At 49.8% G+C, this 18,532-nt stretch overlaps 4 protein-coding genes across 4 annotated transcripts; 2 read left to right on the forward strand and 2 right to left on the reverse strand.

Annotated features, from left to right (window-relative positions):
- Positions 1-895: 895 nt before the first annotated feature.
- T069G_01696 (uncharacterized protein) lies at positions 896-3,283 on the forward strand (the record flags this gene model as incomplete). The annotated part of the gene is made up of 2 exons (XM_056168906.1): positions 896-1,449; positions 1,510-3,283. 2 exons carry the CDS (start codon positions 896-898, stop codon positions 3,281-3,283), a joined length of 2,328 nt encoding a protein of 775 aa, XP_056034222.1.
- A 2,181-nt stretch (positions 3,284-5,464) lies between these two features.
- On the forward strand, positions 5,465-7,861 carry T069G_01697 (prolyl oligopeptidase family domain-containing protein; the record flags this gene model as incomplete). Its single annotated transcript, XM_056168907.1, has 5 exons — positions 5,465-5,947; positions 6,034-6,987; positions 7,049-7,139; positions 7,220-7,383; positions 7,454-7,861. The coding sequence occupies 5 exons, from the start codon at positions 5,465-5,467 to the stop codon at positions 7,859-7,861; spliced, it is 2,100 nt and encodes a 699-aa protein (XP_056034223.1).
- Positions 7,862-8,176: 315 nt separating this feature from the next.
- On the reverse strand, positions 8,177-8,603 carry T069G_01698 (uncharacterized protein; the record flags this gene model as incomplete). The annotated part of the gene is made up of 2 exons (XM_056168908.1): positions 8,177-8,346; positions 8,411-8,603. The coding sequence occupies 2 exons, from the start codon at positions 8,601-8,603 to the stop codon at positions 8,177-8,179; spliced, it is 363 nt and encodes a 120-aa protein (XP_056034224.1).
- Positions 8,604-10,902: 2,299 nt separating this feature from the next.
- On the reverse strand, positions 10,903-12,557 carry T069G_01699 (G protein-coupled glucose receptor regulating gpa2 domain-containing protein; the record flags this gene model as incomplete). The annotated part of the gene is made up of 2 exons (XM_056168909.1): positions 10,903-11,670; positions 11,781-12,557. The coding sequence occupies 2 exons, from the start codon at positions 12,555-12,557 to the stop codon at positions 10,903-10,905; spliced, it is 1,545 nt and encodes a 514-aa protein (XP_056034225.1).
- Between the last annotated feature and the right edge of the window lie 5,975 nt (positions 12,558-18,532).

Genomic DNA, 18,532 nt, shown 5'->3' on the forward strand with positions numbered 1-18,532 from the left:
TCCAAAACCCCCATGTAGGTAGCAGTACTTGGGCCATCGGATACGACAGTACAGTAGCAATCACACGGAGACGGCTCTGTTTCATTTGCTACGTCCATGCACGCTGCTTACTAGGTAGTAGATACTATATGCATCTGATATGCCGGTGTTTGCTGGCTGGTGCACACTCGGTGTGACAAAATATGGGAGAGCGTGCACCAATGGCATCAGCCGCAACACCAGCTGATGGCCTCAACACGTCCTCTGCTGTGTTTTCCTGCCATTGGGCTTTATACAATCAATCTAATTTGTCCCTTTACGCTTACGGAGCAGAGCAGCCCCCCCTCCAGGCTCAAGGATCAATGCAAGGGAGAGCAAACTGGGCTGTTCTTTTGGGGTCGGGAGAGTAGTTTGCGACATCTCATTCGCGTGCTTTCTTTTTTTGCAACTCGCTAGGCTCATGTATGAAGCAACCGATATGCACACTACTATGTAGCTTGGATTCTCCCAAGACATGTGAGCTGTAGGGGACCGAGAGTAAACTCATAGGCCTGTAAATCAAGTCCAGTGGTGGTTTGCTGGTGGACGGTTGGGCATTAAAGTGCTGTAGCATAGGGAGCTTCACGGCTGGCAGCACGCTGGCTGGCATTTCTCCCGGGTCATTTAGTCCCCGATTCCTCTCCTCCTCATTCTCCTCCTCTTTTTTTCCCTCCTTCCTCCTCGCATCTTCTCTTCTTCTCAATCATCTTTCCACCAAAGAGCTGAGTTGGCGGATGACGATCCCATCCAAAATCCTCTCGTCATCTGTCTCTCATTAAACCAATCCTTCTTCAAGCAATAGTGCCCATCTTTGATATTTCTGCAGTTCCCCCCTTTTTATCTTCCCTTGGGGCATGGTACTTGTCAATATCCAAAAATGTGTGACAACATACCAACCGACTTGGCCTTGTCCATCGCCAGTTGCACTACCCACGTTGAGGAGGAAGCGCAGCAACGAGCCTTGTGGGCTATCCCTGAAGAAGAGCCCAACACTGTGACTCATGAGCCTCTCCAGCAACAGGAAGAGGATGGCAAGCTGCAAAACTTACGTCAATATCTTGCGTCATGCCACAATATGAATAGAGCAGCTCAAACCATTAACGGCGATTCGTGCTGTTCTCAAGCCACTACACTTCAACCGGACGGCAAAGTGTATCCCGCACAAATTGTTTTGTCTCCTGATTTCATGGACAAGCAAATGGAGGTCTGGAAGAAGGTGCTGGCAGACGACAACTCAGCCCTCTTGCAGAAGATGTTCCCTTCAATGGAACAAGTACATGATGAATATTTCTCCATGGAGCCCATCAACGGCCACCCGACACTCTGCGTCTTTGAGCGACTTGGTATATCCAAGGCCGTCATGAATCTGCTTCACGGAGTGTTGGAAGACCAACTCCTCAGCAGAGCCGTTGGCCTCACCGGAGACATAACGTACGGCCTTCTTGACGCAGGTGATGATGATTCCAGCGATGAGGACGACGAACATTGCAGCTTCTGTGTCTACTCCAACACCGAGTGTGGTCGAACTTTTCCTGTTGTTGGAATCGAGTACAGGCCATCTGATCCGCCCATGGTGCAAGAGATTGCCACAGCCTTGGTCGAGGATATTGTTCCGGAGCGCGATGTCATTGGAAGAGAGGATGACACGTTTACCTTTGTGTCATCGTCCAAGCAGGTCGTTACTGCTGCCATCACTCAAATATTTGACCGCATGGTGAAGTTGGGTGTGGCGTACGGGTACATCTACACGGGAGATGCCATCATCTTCCTGGAGATTCACGACGACCCGTCTATCGTGCACTACTATGTCGGCATCCCCGACATTGACGTCTGTGATGAAGACGAATCAACTCTGCGCTACTCTGCTGTCGGTCAAATCTTTGCATTCATGATCAGAGCGATGCAAGCGGGACCCCGTTCGGTGCAGTGGCAGGACAGAATTGCAACCCTTGACGTCTGGAGGAGCAGCCGCAGCGAGGCACTGCTCAACATGCCGTCGCATCAGAGTGCCCCAGGCTCCTCAAGCGCTACTAGCGTTGGCGATGAGGTGATGAATGATGTCGACGCAGAGTACGAACAGGTCGGTGAAAATGATGAAGAGAATGAAAACGACGAAAACAACAATCAGGATGACGAGGACGAGTATGAAGAGTATGACGATTATTACCTCGACATTGACGAGGACATGTACGTGGCCGTTGACATCAATCTCGTATGGGGACAAGATGGAGAGCTTGTGCCCCAGAGAGACGAAGATCAACAATACGCATGCCAGCATGGAGAAGAAGGCTTTGTCGATGACGGCAAACAAACCTATTGGTTCGTAGATGGCGAGGTCATTGTTAGTGACATTCGACAGCGCCAATACTGCACCCAAGAGTGCCTGCTTGGTTTGACCAATGGCTCCTCTCTGGACCAAGCTTGCCCCAATGTCGATAAGCATGGAGATGAGCACATCAGCAATCTTGAGTTTCTCCGGCTTGTTCAGAGCCAGCTTGCCCGCACTCGTCACGTATCTGGCTGTTGCGTCTCGCTTGACCTGAAAGGCTCCCTGGGAGCCATGTTCAAGGTCATGATTCCCACTCATGGTTACACATTTGTTGCCAAGGGTGTCACGGAAGAAAACGTGCCTCGTCTGTTGCGTGAAGGCGACACCTACACTCGGCTCAGAGACGTCCAAGGAGGATGCGTCCCCGTCTATCTCGGCATTGTTCAGCTTGAAGCGACGTTCGACCACGATAGCACCGCTTACAGCCACTTCATGCTTCTCAGCTGGGCCGGTCGGTCTGTGGAAAAGCTCCAGCAATCTCAAGCAAGCCATGGCTTTGTCAATTCCACGCGCAGGGCTTACACGGAACTGCACAATGCCGGCCTGGTTCACAACGGCGCAGAGCTGGGTAACATGCTCTACAATCCTCAACTTGATAGAATCATGCTTGTGGACTTTGAGCACGCATCCATCTACGAATGCCACGTCGCAGAGTTTGAGTACCGCGATACCAGCCGCAGCCACTGCGCCACTATCGAGGAGGTGGAAGACGAAGAGGAGGCTGGTGGCAGTAGCGACAACAAGAGTGACGATGATGGCTTCGTCCACATCCATAACCACACCCCCGGCCACAGCCACAGCGGTGGTCTCAGACGAGTCAACAGATGCGAGAATCTGCGTAGGGAGTTTGAGGCCGCGTCTGAGCGAGAGATGAACCGCGCAGTCAATCTGATGGAGGTCCTCGCTCCAACGCTGCGCCCGTGGCAGATCGTTTAGGTTGGCAATTTCGGCAGACATGTCTGGGAAAATCACGAGCGAACATTCGGCATGGAACATTGGAGCAAGTGGTAATGGGTTACAGTTTATCATTGGCGAGTTCGGAGCCGGACGCTGGGATTTCAAATGTGGGCGGTCATATTTCTCAAGGGTTTAGCAAAGGCAGAGAGAGGCTTTATTACATGTACTTCAAGTTTGCTGGACGGATTTACAGATTGGATGGGTGCCCTGGTAGGTTTTATCTTCAAGCAGTTGCTAGATTGCCTCCGTAGTAGTAGGGACCTATAGTAGTAATACATGGAGCCTCTCCTTATTCGCTTGTTCGCTTTCCGTTCTCGGTGCTTTATGGTGTGATATTGATTCATCGAATGGCAAGACGTGAACATTCAAGTTTGTTGTTTGTGGTGTCAAAAAGGCGAGTGGCCAGCATCATTCAATCGCCGAACCACCGAGACCACACTCGGAATTAAACCTCTGCTCTCATCCTGCTCCACCACCATTTCAAAAGGTCCTCTCAGCCTTGCTAGACGGTAGTTTTCGCCTACTATCCGATGGGAAACTCCATAGCTGAGACATCATCGCCATTCCTATTCCGTAAGGGCACCACCACTCGGTCGAGGTTGAGCTTGAGGTCGAGATGGGTAGAAAAGAGGTGGGGCGACACGATGCTACATGGCTGCCTTTGTGAGTGCGTCACCCAGATTTGTGCACCCGTAATTGACTATCATTCGTCCATTCTCTACCTATTCATATTTTGGGGCCATATGTCGATGTCGGATTGGTGCCGGCGGGTTTAAGGTTAAGTGTTACTTGTTCCATTGGTGGGCACTGGATTCTCACGACAGAAAGTGAACAGAAAGGTGCAGGTGGTTTTTATTACAGCAGGACCCCCTGGAAGACAACCGACATAGACGGGCGTATCAAATCGACTTTGCGTTTTGTTTGAATCTCCTTTAGATATACTATGATGAAACAAAGGAAGAATTATGTGCTGCATCTGATGTTGCCGTGCAGCATATTGCAGGCAGAAATCTATCACGAGCCGGTGTACATCCATTCTGCCAGCTACTAGACTACAAGACAACACATCATGGATGAGGTACATGGAGAAATAATCGAAAATCAAAAATAATATGTGATTTGATTTTCTATAATTAAATGGACATCTGGATTAATATGCCGCAAGAGCGTAATCTTAATTGACACTTCAAACGCCTAATAGACTGCACCCAGATGAGCCCACTACATATACCTATGTATCACCGGTAGCATCAACCCGCTGTAAATCAATTGCTACGCACTCCATCATTGACATTCGCACCAGCCCTTTTGTCGACTCTTCCTTCGTAAGAGAATTATTGGGTATCTTCAATCTATTTAATACGAATCTATTCTAATGGATTTACAATGAATTTACAATGAAGAATTTGAGAAGTGGTGTGCCTTTTACAAGGTTGAACGGCAGGCCCTTGTTCAAGTACCAATGTTGCGTTCAGCCGCACATTCTTCCTCCCGAGTATCTGGCCAACTTTCCGCACATCCAAGCAAATCCAACATGCTGGCCAAGAAAACATCACCCATACATGACTTATCCAACCGCCAGCTTTGAATATCATTTGCCCTAACAAGCTCTCAAATTGGCGACTTCCAGCTTCCCTCAGCGATCACCTGCAATTACCAACCGCAGGCATTGTTCAGTTGTGGCGTAGAAGCCTCCGAGCATCACTGGGAAGCCATGATGCAGCTCCAACTACGAAGAACTCCAGCTGATACGAAAATCACAAGGCAATCACGCCAAAATGAAAAGAAAGCCGACTAGGATCCAATCGAGATGAAACATTCTTCTCCTCCGAATGCATAAATGCCTTACAGGGCGAGTCTCTTCTATCGTGCCACGCATGTGCCAACGCGTCCAAGAGCGGGGGCAAGCCATCTCGAGCCCATTTGCTGCAATCCATCCCGAGCGGCGAATTGGAGGCAAGTAAGCAGATGCTGCCTGGCCTGCGCCTTCGCCTTGTTTCGTCGTTTCTTAAAAGCAAACTCCACTAGAGCCCGGTTTGCCGTCATGTCATCTCGGGAAGCGGGCGATCTTTGGCCTACCAAGATCAAACCTTTTTTTCAACTCGTAGACACTCAAGGTCAACCAGGAGCCATCATCAAATTTCTGCATCGAAATTCGCCATGGTTCGAGTTAAAAAGCTTACGCCCGAAGTCCTGCTCAGCGACCCCAGGCGTGGCCCGGCCGTTCCAAATAGAGACGGGACTCATGCACTCTATACAGTGTCAGCACATGCCCTCGGTGACAGAACTACCCACGAAGTCCGGATTCTCGACATCAAGACGGGAAGCTCCACCCGGCTTTCTAATGATCCTCGAGTCCATGATGCCGTGTGGATTCCCGGCACAGAGCTTGATATCCTCTACTTGCGGTCGGCAGAAAAGGGCCGGACCCAAGTCATGGTGGCATCTGCCGGAGATGTATCCGCCGAGCACTACATGGCGGCAGAAATCGACGCCCCCGTGTCAAACCTGAAGCTCAAAGAGCTGGCTCATGGAAGTGTCGCCTTTGTAGTCATAGGTCTAGTTGGTGACTCTGGGCTGTACAACCAAGAGGCTGTCCAGAGAGGATCAACAGCAAGGATTTACGACGCTGAAATCCCCATTGTAGGTCAACACTAACATCCTGGTGGCGCTTTTTTTTTTCGTACTTTCTTCAACCGTTGCTCCTTTATACTAACCATTATATGCAGTGGAATGCCTCACATAGACCCAATAGATGCAGTCTCTGGTACAACGAGCTTGTCCTCTGCGACCGCCACTGGACGCTCCAAGGCGAGCTCCATAACCTGATTGACGATATAGATTTGGAGGCTCCGTCTCGCATGTATACCGATGTGCCCTGCAACGACTTTGATATTTGCCGTGACGGGATTGCTTTTGCTGCGAGAAATCTCAGAGAGCGAGGGCCAGACGGAAGCCCTGCCACTTCCATCTACTTTGCGTCTCTGCACTCTTTCTCTTCGGCGCCATATGGAATACCCAGACAAATATTTATACCCACTACTTTTGAACCTGCTTTGATAACAAACGTCCGATTTACCCCGAACTCGTCAAGCATCGGCTTTCTCTACACAGCCCATGAAGATCCCTACAACACTCGGCTCTTCTTGTCTTCCGTCTCCTCGCTAGACGCTTTTGACGTTTTCGACCTCGTTACTTGCGCTGATGATGAGGATCAAAATCCACCGAGGGCTTTTGAGTTTGCTGGTAGTTCCGATTCTGTGATTTTGCGAAGCCACCAGCTGGGTCACGAAACCCTTTCCCTCCTCATGCTGGAGGACGGGGCTAAGCCGAGCGTTTTCTTCACCGGCAGCAGCTGTAGTGCCTTTTATCCGTTGACAGAGGGAGGCTGGGACTTTCTCCTAACAACATCGTCTAGCTTTGTTGATAGTAGCCTGTGGCAGATTGTCCAAGTTTCGGAAGCCAAGGTCGTGAGGACAATATCTTCAGCAACCAAGAACGGTGCCAAATTTGGTCTTTCCTCCGATATGGTGACCGAGATTTGGTGCGAGGGTGCAAACCGACACTTTATTCATTGTTGGATGATTCGGCCACGAGATTTCGACGAGACCAAAGAGTATCCTTGGGTGCTGATGCCTAACGGTAGCCCGGCCATGGCTTGGAATAACGAATGGTCCACGACGGCATGTGTGACTGCATCGCTGGTAATCTGCTCAGTTGTATGCTAACCTTTTTTCCTGCTAGAACAACTTTGCTGCTTGGGCGTCGCAAGACTACATCATTATCCTTCCCAATATTGCTGGTAGTAGTGGATACGGGTTAGAATTTACGAGACGTACGTTGTTCATTATTCCAGCTATGATATGGTCCTAGGATATGGCTCGGTGCTCATTATCTAACATCGTTTTCGCATAGGAATTCGGAATCAAAGAGGAGACGAGCCGTTTCAAGACCTCCTCAGCCTCATCGACTATCTAGAAAATGTGCCGTACCTTGACAAGGCAAAGGCCACGGTGGTGGGAAGCAGCAGTGCCACATATCTTGTGAATAAGCTACTGGGACACGAAGTTGCTAAAAAGGTTAGAATCACAAACGACCCCAATCAAATACTCGGTGTTGGCCAGATCCAGACTGACTTTGTTGATCCAGTTCTGTTGCGCAGTCTACCAAAGCGGTACGATCGATCCCCCGGTGACCTCGTCGCATAAAGAGCCCGTCTTTGACAACTTTGACAAACTCGATCCATCATACCAATACACAGAATCGGAGATGATATATGAGAACGACATGGCTCGATCAACCTTTTTCTATGGCTGGAAGAATGCGCCGCCAACCCTCATTATCCACGGGGAGAAGGATAAGCAATGCTCGATTACAGAGGCGTTGACTGCATTCAATTCGCTGCAGGCCCAGGGCGTCCCTAGTCGGTTATTGACCTTTCCAGACGAGGGCCATGTTGCTACGAAACCAGAAAACACCGTCATGTGGTACGATATCGTCTTCGATTGGGTCAAGAGGTGTGTCGATGGCGACGTTGGGAGAGAGGATATTTTCTGAATGGCAATTTGATTGGGTCAGCGAACGCCTTGGACCATAGCGAGATCGGCGGATGTTGGCAAATTTGATAATTGCTTGATCGTGTTTTGAAGCTAACAAGTAGGGATTATTACTCCTTGCTTCCTTTCTTCTGTTGTCTTATTTTCCTTGAGTATGTATGAGCTGGAAATACTGATTTTCAACGTCTCAATCGGAGAGACCCAGCTGTCAAGCGAACTTGCAATGCTTTGCTTATTTTACTTACAATCTTTGCTTCTTACATCTTTGTATCAAACAATAACTCCAAATTGACCCTCGCGATGCTGTCATGCTACACTAGAGACCATATTGCCTATCCTTGTCCTTGATGGGAAAGTCACTTCCCGTTGTGTCCTTGTACTTGTCACGGATAAAATCCGAGATGGCCTCATCTTTGGCCTGTTCCGCCGCCGACTCGTTGCTCTGATCGCCCTGGCCCATGAACTTTTCTTGCACAAAATCAACAGCTAAAGGGCACCATATTAGTGGATGGAAAATAGGGGTAATAATCAAGTGTTTGAGATGGCTAACCCTTGTCGAGCATATCTTCATTCTTCTCGCCTTGAGCTCCTCCGCCGGCCATGCTGTTCATCTTGTCCATGAAGCCGCCGCCGCTGTTCCCTTCTTGGTTGGCGTTGTTGGTATCAAAATCTTCTGAGCGGCGCTCTTGTCCATTGTTCTCTGCATCGTTTGAAGAGCCAGTAAGCTTGTTTATGTAGTCCATGGTGGATACGAAGTTGGTGAGGCAGTTGTTTGGGTGGTGGAAAGAGCAGCAGAGGTGTTGCGGGGTAAAGACAATGAGGCTCACGATACGCCGTCTTCTAATCAATTGACTTTGTAGGTGGAATAATTGCAATCTCGATCAAATGGGAAAATGGTCGAAGATGAGCATTGAGCAGAATTAGAGATGCAGTCAAGCTACAGACATATAGCACTTTCCGTGCTACCGGAAAGCACAGAGCTATCACGTCACAGACGTCATACATACGACGCTGCTGATCACTTGCCACCGCCTAGGATCTGGCCTTGCTCGATGATTTGCAGATTCCGGATCATAGCCTCGATTTCGCAAACAAGGGAGCCAATGAATTGTTATCTTGAGAACTTTGGCAAGATTTCAAGCACAAGAAAGGCGCCCGGATAACTTGGCGCCACGTGTGGGATGGCGATTTGCTTTCCAGAGATCACGATGCCTTCGCCCGCTTTTTAGCCCAGTTTGCTTTTCTCAGCTGTGATGGTACGACTAGTGTCTCTTTTCCAACCTCTCCTCTTTGCCCACCACTCATTTTTACTGTGAATTTTTCTATTCTTTTTTTTTCGACTATCTACATAGATTGGCGATTGATGGGAGAAGTAATAGATGATCTGCTAACAAGAGGCGTATTGCATCTACCACGAAACTTCGTCGCGACCCAAACTCAGCCTCCGCTCCAAGGATTCGCAGAGGAGCAGCACAGACAACAACCTTGAATCCTTTGCCAATTCCGACGCACAGCTAATCACAGAGTAGCATTCTAGATCAATAGCTTGGCAGCTTATCTTGTCTTCCAAACCCCCCTGCTTCCATCTAAGCCGCCGTCAGATGATCATCTCGGCTTAACAGCAGTGTATTATTTCTCCCATCCGCCAAGCTTCGACAACTCCATTTCTTACGTTTTGATCAATCTTTTCAACATGGGCTGGACTTTTCGTGCAAGTAAGCTTCCAAGCTATTGAAACCCCGCGAAGACCACGTTTTTCTTTGTTTTTTCGGTCAAGCTGGTCCCGAGGCAAAGCAGCTGAAAATCATTCGGTCCAAGCGGACTACTGCAGCTAGCTTCTTGCTACTGCTCCCTTAGCTACGAGTTGGTTTGAATAAAGACAAACAGACCATCGCAACTTACTCCCCGCAGCGGTCTAGGCCTCCAACGCGAGGCGGGCTGACGGCCCCAAAACGGAGAAGCTGTCTTGGCTCAACGCAGCTAGCCTCCATGATAGAATCCCCCCGGTCCCCTTTTCTTCCAGAATACGGAGGGTGGCTAAACGGATTTTACTGGCCAACGATCCGCTATTAATGAGTGTTTCAGACCTTTTAATGACTGCAGTACTACGCCGTTTTAAGGATGATATGCTAACGGTGTCGTTGCTAGTAGTGTCTCTCCTTCGCTCTCTGTTGGTCAAAAGTCCGACTAGCTGATGCCAATCCCAATCTTTGAATACGCAAAAGCCCTTTCCCATACGACATACGAGGTCGCCGATGAATCCACAACATCAATGCTATGCAATTGTTCCTTTGTACAGAGTACGAGTAGAGAAAACGGAGTATCCGCTAGTCAGCTCAACTACCGCTTCTTCCTCTCCACATTCCAGCGGCTCACATGAATCGTGTCACCGTCGGCTAAATCTTTTTACCCCCTTCGTTTTCTTCCATAAAAGACGGCGAGGAACAAGAGCAATGCTCGCAGTGGGTTGAACGGAATGGGACGCAGGCGGGCCGTTTGTATTGAATGGACCTTTGATGGACCCTTTTCCCATGTTCGAGTCCACTGGAAGCATCCAAAGAAGCAGCTCATGCATGCAGGTACGTAAAGAGCTAGCTAGCAGCAATAGCGTACTGGAGCCAATGATTGTCTTCCTTTGCTCTGAGGCTCTGCTCAGCTGAAAACATGACGGCAGCAGCAGTTCCCCACGAACGGTCCGACTCCAAAACTGCGGGTGGTCAGATAGTCTGCGTGAAATATTGAGAGTGTCATCATACAGCAAAATCACTTGTCATCTCGAGGCATTTTCCAGAGCTTACAGCCAGGCTCTTGGAGATGGGTGTATTTTCTTGTAGTACGTAAACCGCAAAGTCCAAAAAATTGTGCTTGCTATATTACATTTCTCATTAAGGCCGCCCTGAGGGTATAGCTTCCACAAGCTCATAGCAAATTCGAGCCGCCAAAGATGCGTTGTACATAAATAGGTATCTTATAACAGTGGGGAAAAAATCATTCATCATTTTCTTCTTTTCTTCACATATGTCTTACGCTGATTGCGTTTCTTCACATGTGTCGTGCGCTGATTGCGTCCCTCTCTGTACTGTTGACCGAGGGACTGGCGCTGGCGGCGGGATCGGGGAATCGAGGATCTCGTTCCTTGTCATCTTCCACTTCCACCACAACAGTCGTGACCAGATCCATCTGGATGCCAGGGCCTCGTAACGACTCCTGGCTGGATCCTCGTGGTCGTCTCCGCTTCTCCTGTCTCAAGCTGCTAGAGCGTCCGGCCAGACGTTGCCACGACCACCATCCACCAGTAGTTTTTGGCTCCATGTTTCGTCTTGAACCTTCGCCACCCTGAATCCAAACCATGTTGCCGTAACGTCGAGACTTTGGTGTTTGCAAGAAGGCGATTGTCTTCACGCCCGTATCTGCCACATCAAGGTCGTACTTAGAGGCGAAGATGATGGAGTGTCGAGTTGTGCCAAACAAGAGGCAGTCGAAGAAGCCGTTCAAGGAGATGAGCGCACCAGCAAAGCAGAAGAGTCCCAGTGGGATGTTAGCGCCAGACATGGATGCCACACGCTCCGTAGCCAGCGGTAGTGTACAAGTGACATAGATGATTGGGTAGATGAGAAATGCCGGATTGTGATCACCTGCAAAGCCAGGATCCGATGTACTGTCTGGGTTGGCAGCTCGGCGACGAAGGGCTTGCTGACGAAGAGAGTAGTAGATTGCAACGTAGAGGCCAGTGGTGATGCCAAGGGCCAGGAAAATCCAGAGATAGTGGGTAAACAGACGGAGATTCTCATACTCGGCGTTTATCCAGCACTAGGAGCACATGTCCATGTTAGCGATTACAGACATAGGGCAACAGGCAAGAGGGAGGGGGAAAGGCGAGGTGAAGCAAGACAAAAAAAAACTTGCTTGTTTAAACGTACCCAGGCACCAGCTCGAACAAAGAAGCCGCCATGCTCGCGGCCGTTATTTGTAATGGCGATTGGCAACGTCGAGATGAAATACACAAACAGCCACACAAGGCCAATGGACATGTACAACGTCCTCTGAGACGGCCGATATCCCTTGACCACAGAAAAGAAGGTGTGTACGGCAATGAGAGTGATAAACATGCTCGAGGACAAATCCCCCGTTGAGACAAAGAAGCCCTGTGCCCAGCACGTTTTAGTGTCCACCAGGACGGCATTTCGGTTGATCCATGTGGAGTTGAGGGCAAAGGCAATTGACTGATGCAAATCGGCCACGAGAAGATTATATATGAGGATGAGGAACTGGTTGGGCGAGCCCTTCATCGGTCGGATAGGCGGGCCTGGGTCCTGTTGAGGGAACTTGGCATCGCCCTGAACGGAGGCATCATTGGACTGGCGTGGGCGTTGGGCAAAGACACCATCGATACCAAGCGTGAAATCAACAGCGTGTTGCGAAGAAGATGCTTCATGATGGGCTCCTTGGGGCAGGCTTGGTCGGCGTGGCAGATCATGGTCATCCTGGACCGGGTGAGTTTGGCGAAACCGTTTCTCATTTTCCCGCCGGACAAAGAGCTGCCAGGAGACAATCTTGTATGTTAGGTAGATGAAGAGAGTGGCTGCGGCAAAGAAGGAAATGCATGCTAGCACTGTGATGGCCAAAAGGCCGCTGCGAAGAGATGGCGTCAAAGGGCCAAGGGACTGCCCTTCAATCGGCAGCTCCCCTGACGGCATGGCTGAAGGAGAGGAAGAGGGTATGCCTTGAAACTGATGAGTAGAAACGATCAACGGAAATTGTGATTATGTTCTAGCTGTTGGAGTCGTCGTCGCATATCGATCAGGAGATAAGGAAAGATCCCCAGTTTATGGAACAATCAGAAAGCAGCCGGCTTCCAAAGTCCAGAATAGGTGGGAATCAGAGTCGTGAAGAGGGAGGGGGGAAGTGAGAGGAAGGCTCAGAAGAAAGGCAAGCCTGCTGGCAAGAGCGTTGGGAGAAACAAAGGGTGGAGAGACAAAAGAAAACAGGAAAACAAGCCGCCTCGAGTCTTCACAAGAAGAACAAGAGCGTTGTCCCTCTGCCGATGACGAAGAGACTAGAGGACGGCTTAAAGGAAAGAGAGTAAGCGGGTGCCGGGGTTTAATAAGTTGAAAGCACCAGGCCGTACAAAGTACGAGGAGGGATGGAGCAGACGGGACAGGTTCAGTAGTCGTAGATAGGAAGGAAGGCAATGGCAATATGGAGCACACCGCAAACCCTAAATAGGATGTGGGTTTCTCGGAGAAAAAAAAAAGAATAGGCAAGGTAGTGTATACCTGCTGGATGCCGGTGCTGGTGCTACAGTTGACGAGTACAATCTATTTCCCATTTACTGTACGGACAAATGCGTGTCCCGTTGAAGGCTTGCAAGCAGTATCCAGTGCCCATGTTATTCCCAGTAATCCAATGTGAGCGTGGGTACGTGTAGCATGTCCCCGGGCTAAGCCTTGTGAAGCCTGGTGGTGAGCAAAGCCTTGAATCATGTAGCCTGCAAAAGCTAATCTGGCGCCTTCGGCTTGAAACAGCACGTATCCAGGGGTGCTTGAGACCCGTTTCCCGTGCATCCTGGTCGGCAACTTATCCTAGAGGGCGGAGAAGGCCATTCATTTGGTTCCAGAGAAATGGGTGTCCAGTCGGCAGCAGAACTCGGCCGACCTGGCTGATACTACCGTCTGACAGCGGCCCAACCAGCACAAGCCAGTGCTTCCTTTCGCATTCTGCATCGTCCTAGCGGAGGGATCAAAGCAACGGAGCAACGCTTGGATCAACTGCTCCACTGCCTCGTCGCCAGAGTACGGAGTTAACTACCAAGCCTGTATTATTGGGTTGGGGTCTCCCTTGTGAAGGGCTTCCCAAGCCATGGTTTAACAGAGATTTTGCAAGATTGACAAGCAACCGGCTTCCCGCCACTTGCTCATAGTCTTGGGTGGCGTTGCTAAACGGCCCCCTTGGCAGCATCTTTGCCTCTTCCTACTGGCACTGTCGAAGGCCGCCATGTTTAAGGCGTGTTCACATTTTGCTAGGCGAGTCCACGAACATGTCGACCCTTCAGACCTAGTACTACTCGTACAAGTGGCGTGGCCAAGCCCATTCTGGAAGACGCTGCAGGCCCAAAGCAGTGTACAGACAGATTCGTCTTGGCAGGGGTCGTGATTGGCCTCTACACGCAAGGATGGCTGGACGATGATGCATGAGACTCGATTCTGAGCCACTCGGCCTGCTGGGCCGGGAAGGCAATAAAAAGAAAAGAAATCTGCAGCATTCTCACGTGGCAGTTGGAGGGCGGCTATCGCCCGGGGGCCAGCCAGGCCAGAGGAAGGATTTAGATTGCAGATTTCTTGACCTTGTTTACCACGGCCACTCCGGTGATTACAAACGATTCCAGGCCTTTGATTCACTTAGCTACAGCTCGTATTGTCGTTCTGTTGGCAGGACCGTGCAGCTGAATCCAATGTTGGTCATTGTTGTTGCTACTGTTGTCTGCACAATCGAGGCTCGGCCGCCGCACCGCTTGTAATGCTAGTCGCTGTTTTGGTATACCGCAAATGTAACAAGAGGGCGATCAAGCATGGACTTTGGCTTGCCCCTCTCTCTTCCCTTGTACTTTGTATGAGGATTGGTGCTAGAGTCGTTAGCAACTCAGCCACGCAGGCAAATCAAGCGTTTATCCGACGTCTCAAGACGGGCCAGCACAGACACACGGACACACATGATGCGAGTGGCTTGATAGCAGCCGCGCCCGAGGGCAAACAACTGTTTAGCAGCATACGTTGGTGGTGATGGCGCCGAGCAGAAAAGCCTGACGCCTTTCCGAAGAATCCGCATACTGTAGCACATGGCGATGAGGAGCAACAAGAGCCAGGGGTGTCCGGGTAAGCAACCGTGCGTTCGGCCTGCACCATAATCGCGAGTTGGCTGCGCTCTGTTTTCTGCAATAATACGTAGAAGCGGGATTCGACGAGAAGGGGGGTAAATTAAGGTGGCCAGGACACGGGCAATATTGAGGGCTGTGGTTATGGGTGCCTTGACAACAAGGTACAGGAACGAGTATTGAAAAGATATTGAAACGTCATCATTATCACAGAAAGGGCAAGTACCTTCCATACGGCTGAAAGAGATCCTTGAATGGTGATGACAATTCCGCGTTCTCAGAATGCAGTTCGCATATCCGCAGGGCTCTTCGAACGTTGAACATGGCATGGAACCCTCGCTCAGCCGTTCTGCTACCACCATCTGCACCAAGGCTTGGGAGGGCTCAAGAGTCCAAGCGTATAGTGACGTTCTCCTCGACCCTGGCGGCGCTTGATTGCGAGAGGCAACGGCTAATACATCATCATTAGGAAGCGAATGGGAGAATCACAGTGCCGATTCTCTCGTCAATACGGAGCCTCCCTTCCGGTATCTTCGTTGGTTCCAGGTCGGTTTGTACTAATAACGAACGGTAGAGGTGCTTCGTATATCATATCATCACCTCCTCTATTCGGCCTAATTGAACGAAGCCATCCTACTAGCAAACCGATGATTTCGAATGGCCTCTACTTGCACGATCAGGGGATCATTTGGTCCTATCATGAATCGGGACTCTCTGCAGATCTTCCAGTCCGTGCGCAAGTCGGCGCTGGAATGTCAAAATTAAACAGGCATCATCGCTAGCAGGTGTTTGAGGGCACAGAATGTGGCTTGCATTAAGCCAACTGGCCATGGAATTGGTAGCGTCTCTAGTCTTTTGCTTGGCAGCTTTGAAAGGAAGCTCGGGCTAGCATTTTACGAGGCCAGCAATTTGCATCTTTGCTCTTTCTTCCTTTCTTTCTTCATCCGCCTCCATCAGATGGAGCAACACAGGTTCAAAGGACCGAAATCCCCCATGATTGTGCGGCTGAGTGTGGAGCTCGAAAAACGGCAACGGAGCAACATTCTTCTGTGGCTGCCATCGTCCATCGACCTGCTAGGTACGGCGTAGCCCTGAGATTTGTCCTATTTCTGGACTGCGATTTGTGTCGAGCTTCCTAGCAGTACGACTGTACTGTCGATGGCAAGTTGCATTGGCCGTCACAGGCGGCATCCGGGGGCATGCATATTTGAAATGCCCCTTATTTTTGCCAGACTCGCATTGATCAGAATCAGCCGCAATGCAACGGTGCAGGGAACTCGTCCCCGCAATCCAGATCTAAGCTCATCCAGGCAAAGCCGACTGCTTCGATGCAGCTGGCAGTGGAGCTTTGGATGGGCAAAAGACAGGCTCCAGTTTGGGGGAGCCGAATGCCCTGCTGACCAGCATCCCTAGCACAGCTTGTCATGTCAGTACTTACCAGATAATGCTAATGCTAACGGTGTCAATGGCGCCAAGGGGTCGATATGGCATTCCAAAACAGCAGGCTGCGGCTAATGTGACGCTTCTTGCAAACCTTATCCTCAACCAGTCGCCCAGTATTGGCTAAGCAGCTCCGATACCCTGACAGAGAGAACCGGACAAGGGGCTATATTTGCCGCCTGAATATCGATGAAGCAATGGATAAAGGAATTGCCAGCCTTCGGCCCTCCAGTGTCCGAGCCCATCGGCTTGGCTTAGCCCGACTGCAGAAATGGCCTGACCCCATGAGTTCGGAGTGCGAGTACAGGTAGCTTGGCTGCGTACAACCACTTGGCAGTTTCTTGATACGAATGAATTGGAGGAGTTCCCGTACTAACGACCGACAGGATATAGTACATGGGCAATAAACCTCAGCTCGGCCACAAACTTTCTGCGTCTGGTGCAGCAGCCACTTGACTTTGTCGATAGCTTCGTCGATAGCCTTCAACAATAACCGAACCGGGGAACAGCATCTCGAATTCGAAACAGATACAAGGACTTAGTTTGCGCAATCCAGAACCCCCGCGGTTCTCGGCTTCAACCTCATTAGGTGCTTTGCTTGCTTTATGCGATGCAGCCAACCAGGCCTCATGCAGTCAGCCACTGGCAATGGCCCGAAAGCCGCTGCATGATTATCATTGTCGGCATCATCCCGACACTCATGGCACGCAACTACTACCTCATATGTATAACTACAAAAGATACGGATAACTACAGTATACCCAGAGACGCATTGACGTTATCCAGCAGCCGGCTAAAAGCCCACACGTGTTTTCCTTTCACGCTTCCGTGGTCGCAGCTTGGGCATACGGTAGCAAGTATCAAAGCCCTGCACCGGTGACAGTCTAGAATCGTTAGCATGATTTGCCAAATGCGACTACCGGCGGCCAAGATGCCGGTCTCTACATCGCCGACTACGCCAGCCCAAATACACACTAGGTTTCGTTTGGTTACTGTATATCGGTTTGGAGTGCGATATGAAGAACGAGCAGCGCCTTGTCTACACCTGAGGCCAAATTCAGCTTTGCGCGTATCAGAGAGAATAGCTCGCCCATGTGTGTTCGACCTGTCTGTGGACAAATCTGTGGACGAATTGTAAACCATTCTAGTTACAGCAAGCAATCATTTTCACGGATTGCTGTTCTTCTGGAACAGAGATTTCAATGCTAACTAATAGCATGAAAAGCTGGCTGCGCTTCTTAACCGAGGCGGTTGCGCAGATCGATTCATTTCTCGTGAACGATATATTACATACGACAAGCCGAAAGACCTGCGCTAACCCGCCACCCACCTCCATGCCTGCATCCGAAATTATCGGCTCTTTGTGCCGCGACACAGCTATTCCAGAAGCGCAACAGCGTAAACAGATAGTAGGAGACACCAGGATAGCTGGCGTCCATGTAGTGTATTCCTCCTATTCTCACTGCAGGGACCAAGTACGCGTCACTATTTCCTCTAGTATAGCCTCATGAAATAGTAGGCCTAGGAGCCGTTCCAAACTCCTACCCTAAAATGAATTTCGAAATTACGCTCCAGGAGGCATGCGCGCTCACATTATGCCCAGGTGTTCTATTGACAGCGCTTTAATTTATCTCTCTGTCCTATATTCTCCAGTTTTGCTGGATTGTACTGCCTTCGTTTTCACTTTTTCGAGTCGGCAGGCCTAGGTTCGCTCTACGATAAAGCATCCTAAGCTGGCTTTGGGATGACCTTCAATAAGTAGATCTTTTAAGTAATGATAAAGTCGTTATTGCCCGTAGACTGCCTCGTTACGAGTACAAGTTAATACCAAAGACAGTTTCAACCGCATCTAGCAAGCTAACATTATTCTACAAGGCATTGTGATAAACTGCGTATGTCGTCGCAAGGTAATCAAAGGAGCGACAAGTAGTGCCATGTTTGACGCTGCGCAGTGTGCGAAATGGGAACCTCGTTTTAATGTTGTAATTCTGTCATCGGGAGCGCCGGTGAAATATGAAACTCTTGGCAAAAAGAAGACTAAAGAATCATAGAAAGCATTTTTGTAAATAGAAGCGAGAGAAGCAGTTGACGTCTAAGTCGCTGTTCAGTGCCTGATTAATATGGAGTACAAGTACAAGCCTCGATGACTGATTGTGGGGTTGTTGCCGGTTGACTCAGATCGGTATGATTCCAACCTTGTCATGGAGGGGCAACTCCAACTTTTTTCATGCTTGCATTCTCGTGTTGCTCGAGATAAATAATCCCACAAACTCTCCTTTGCGTCTCTTCTCTGTTCGCCTTTCAGAAACAACGTCTTGATATACGGCCAAAGGTACCCACGAGCACAGCGGAATTCGCACA

The sequence above is a fragment of the Trichoderma breve genome, chromosome 1 (assembly GCF_028502605.1).
Source record: "Trichoderma breve strain T069 chromosome 1, whole genome shotgun sequence".
NCBI lineage: Eukaryota > Fungi > Ascomycota > Sordariomycetes > Hypocreales > Hypocreaceae > Trichoderma > Trichoderma breve.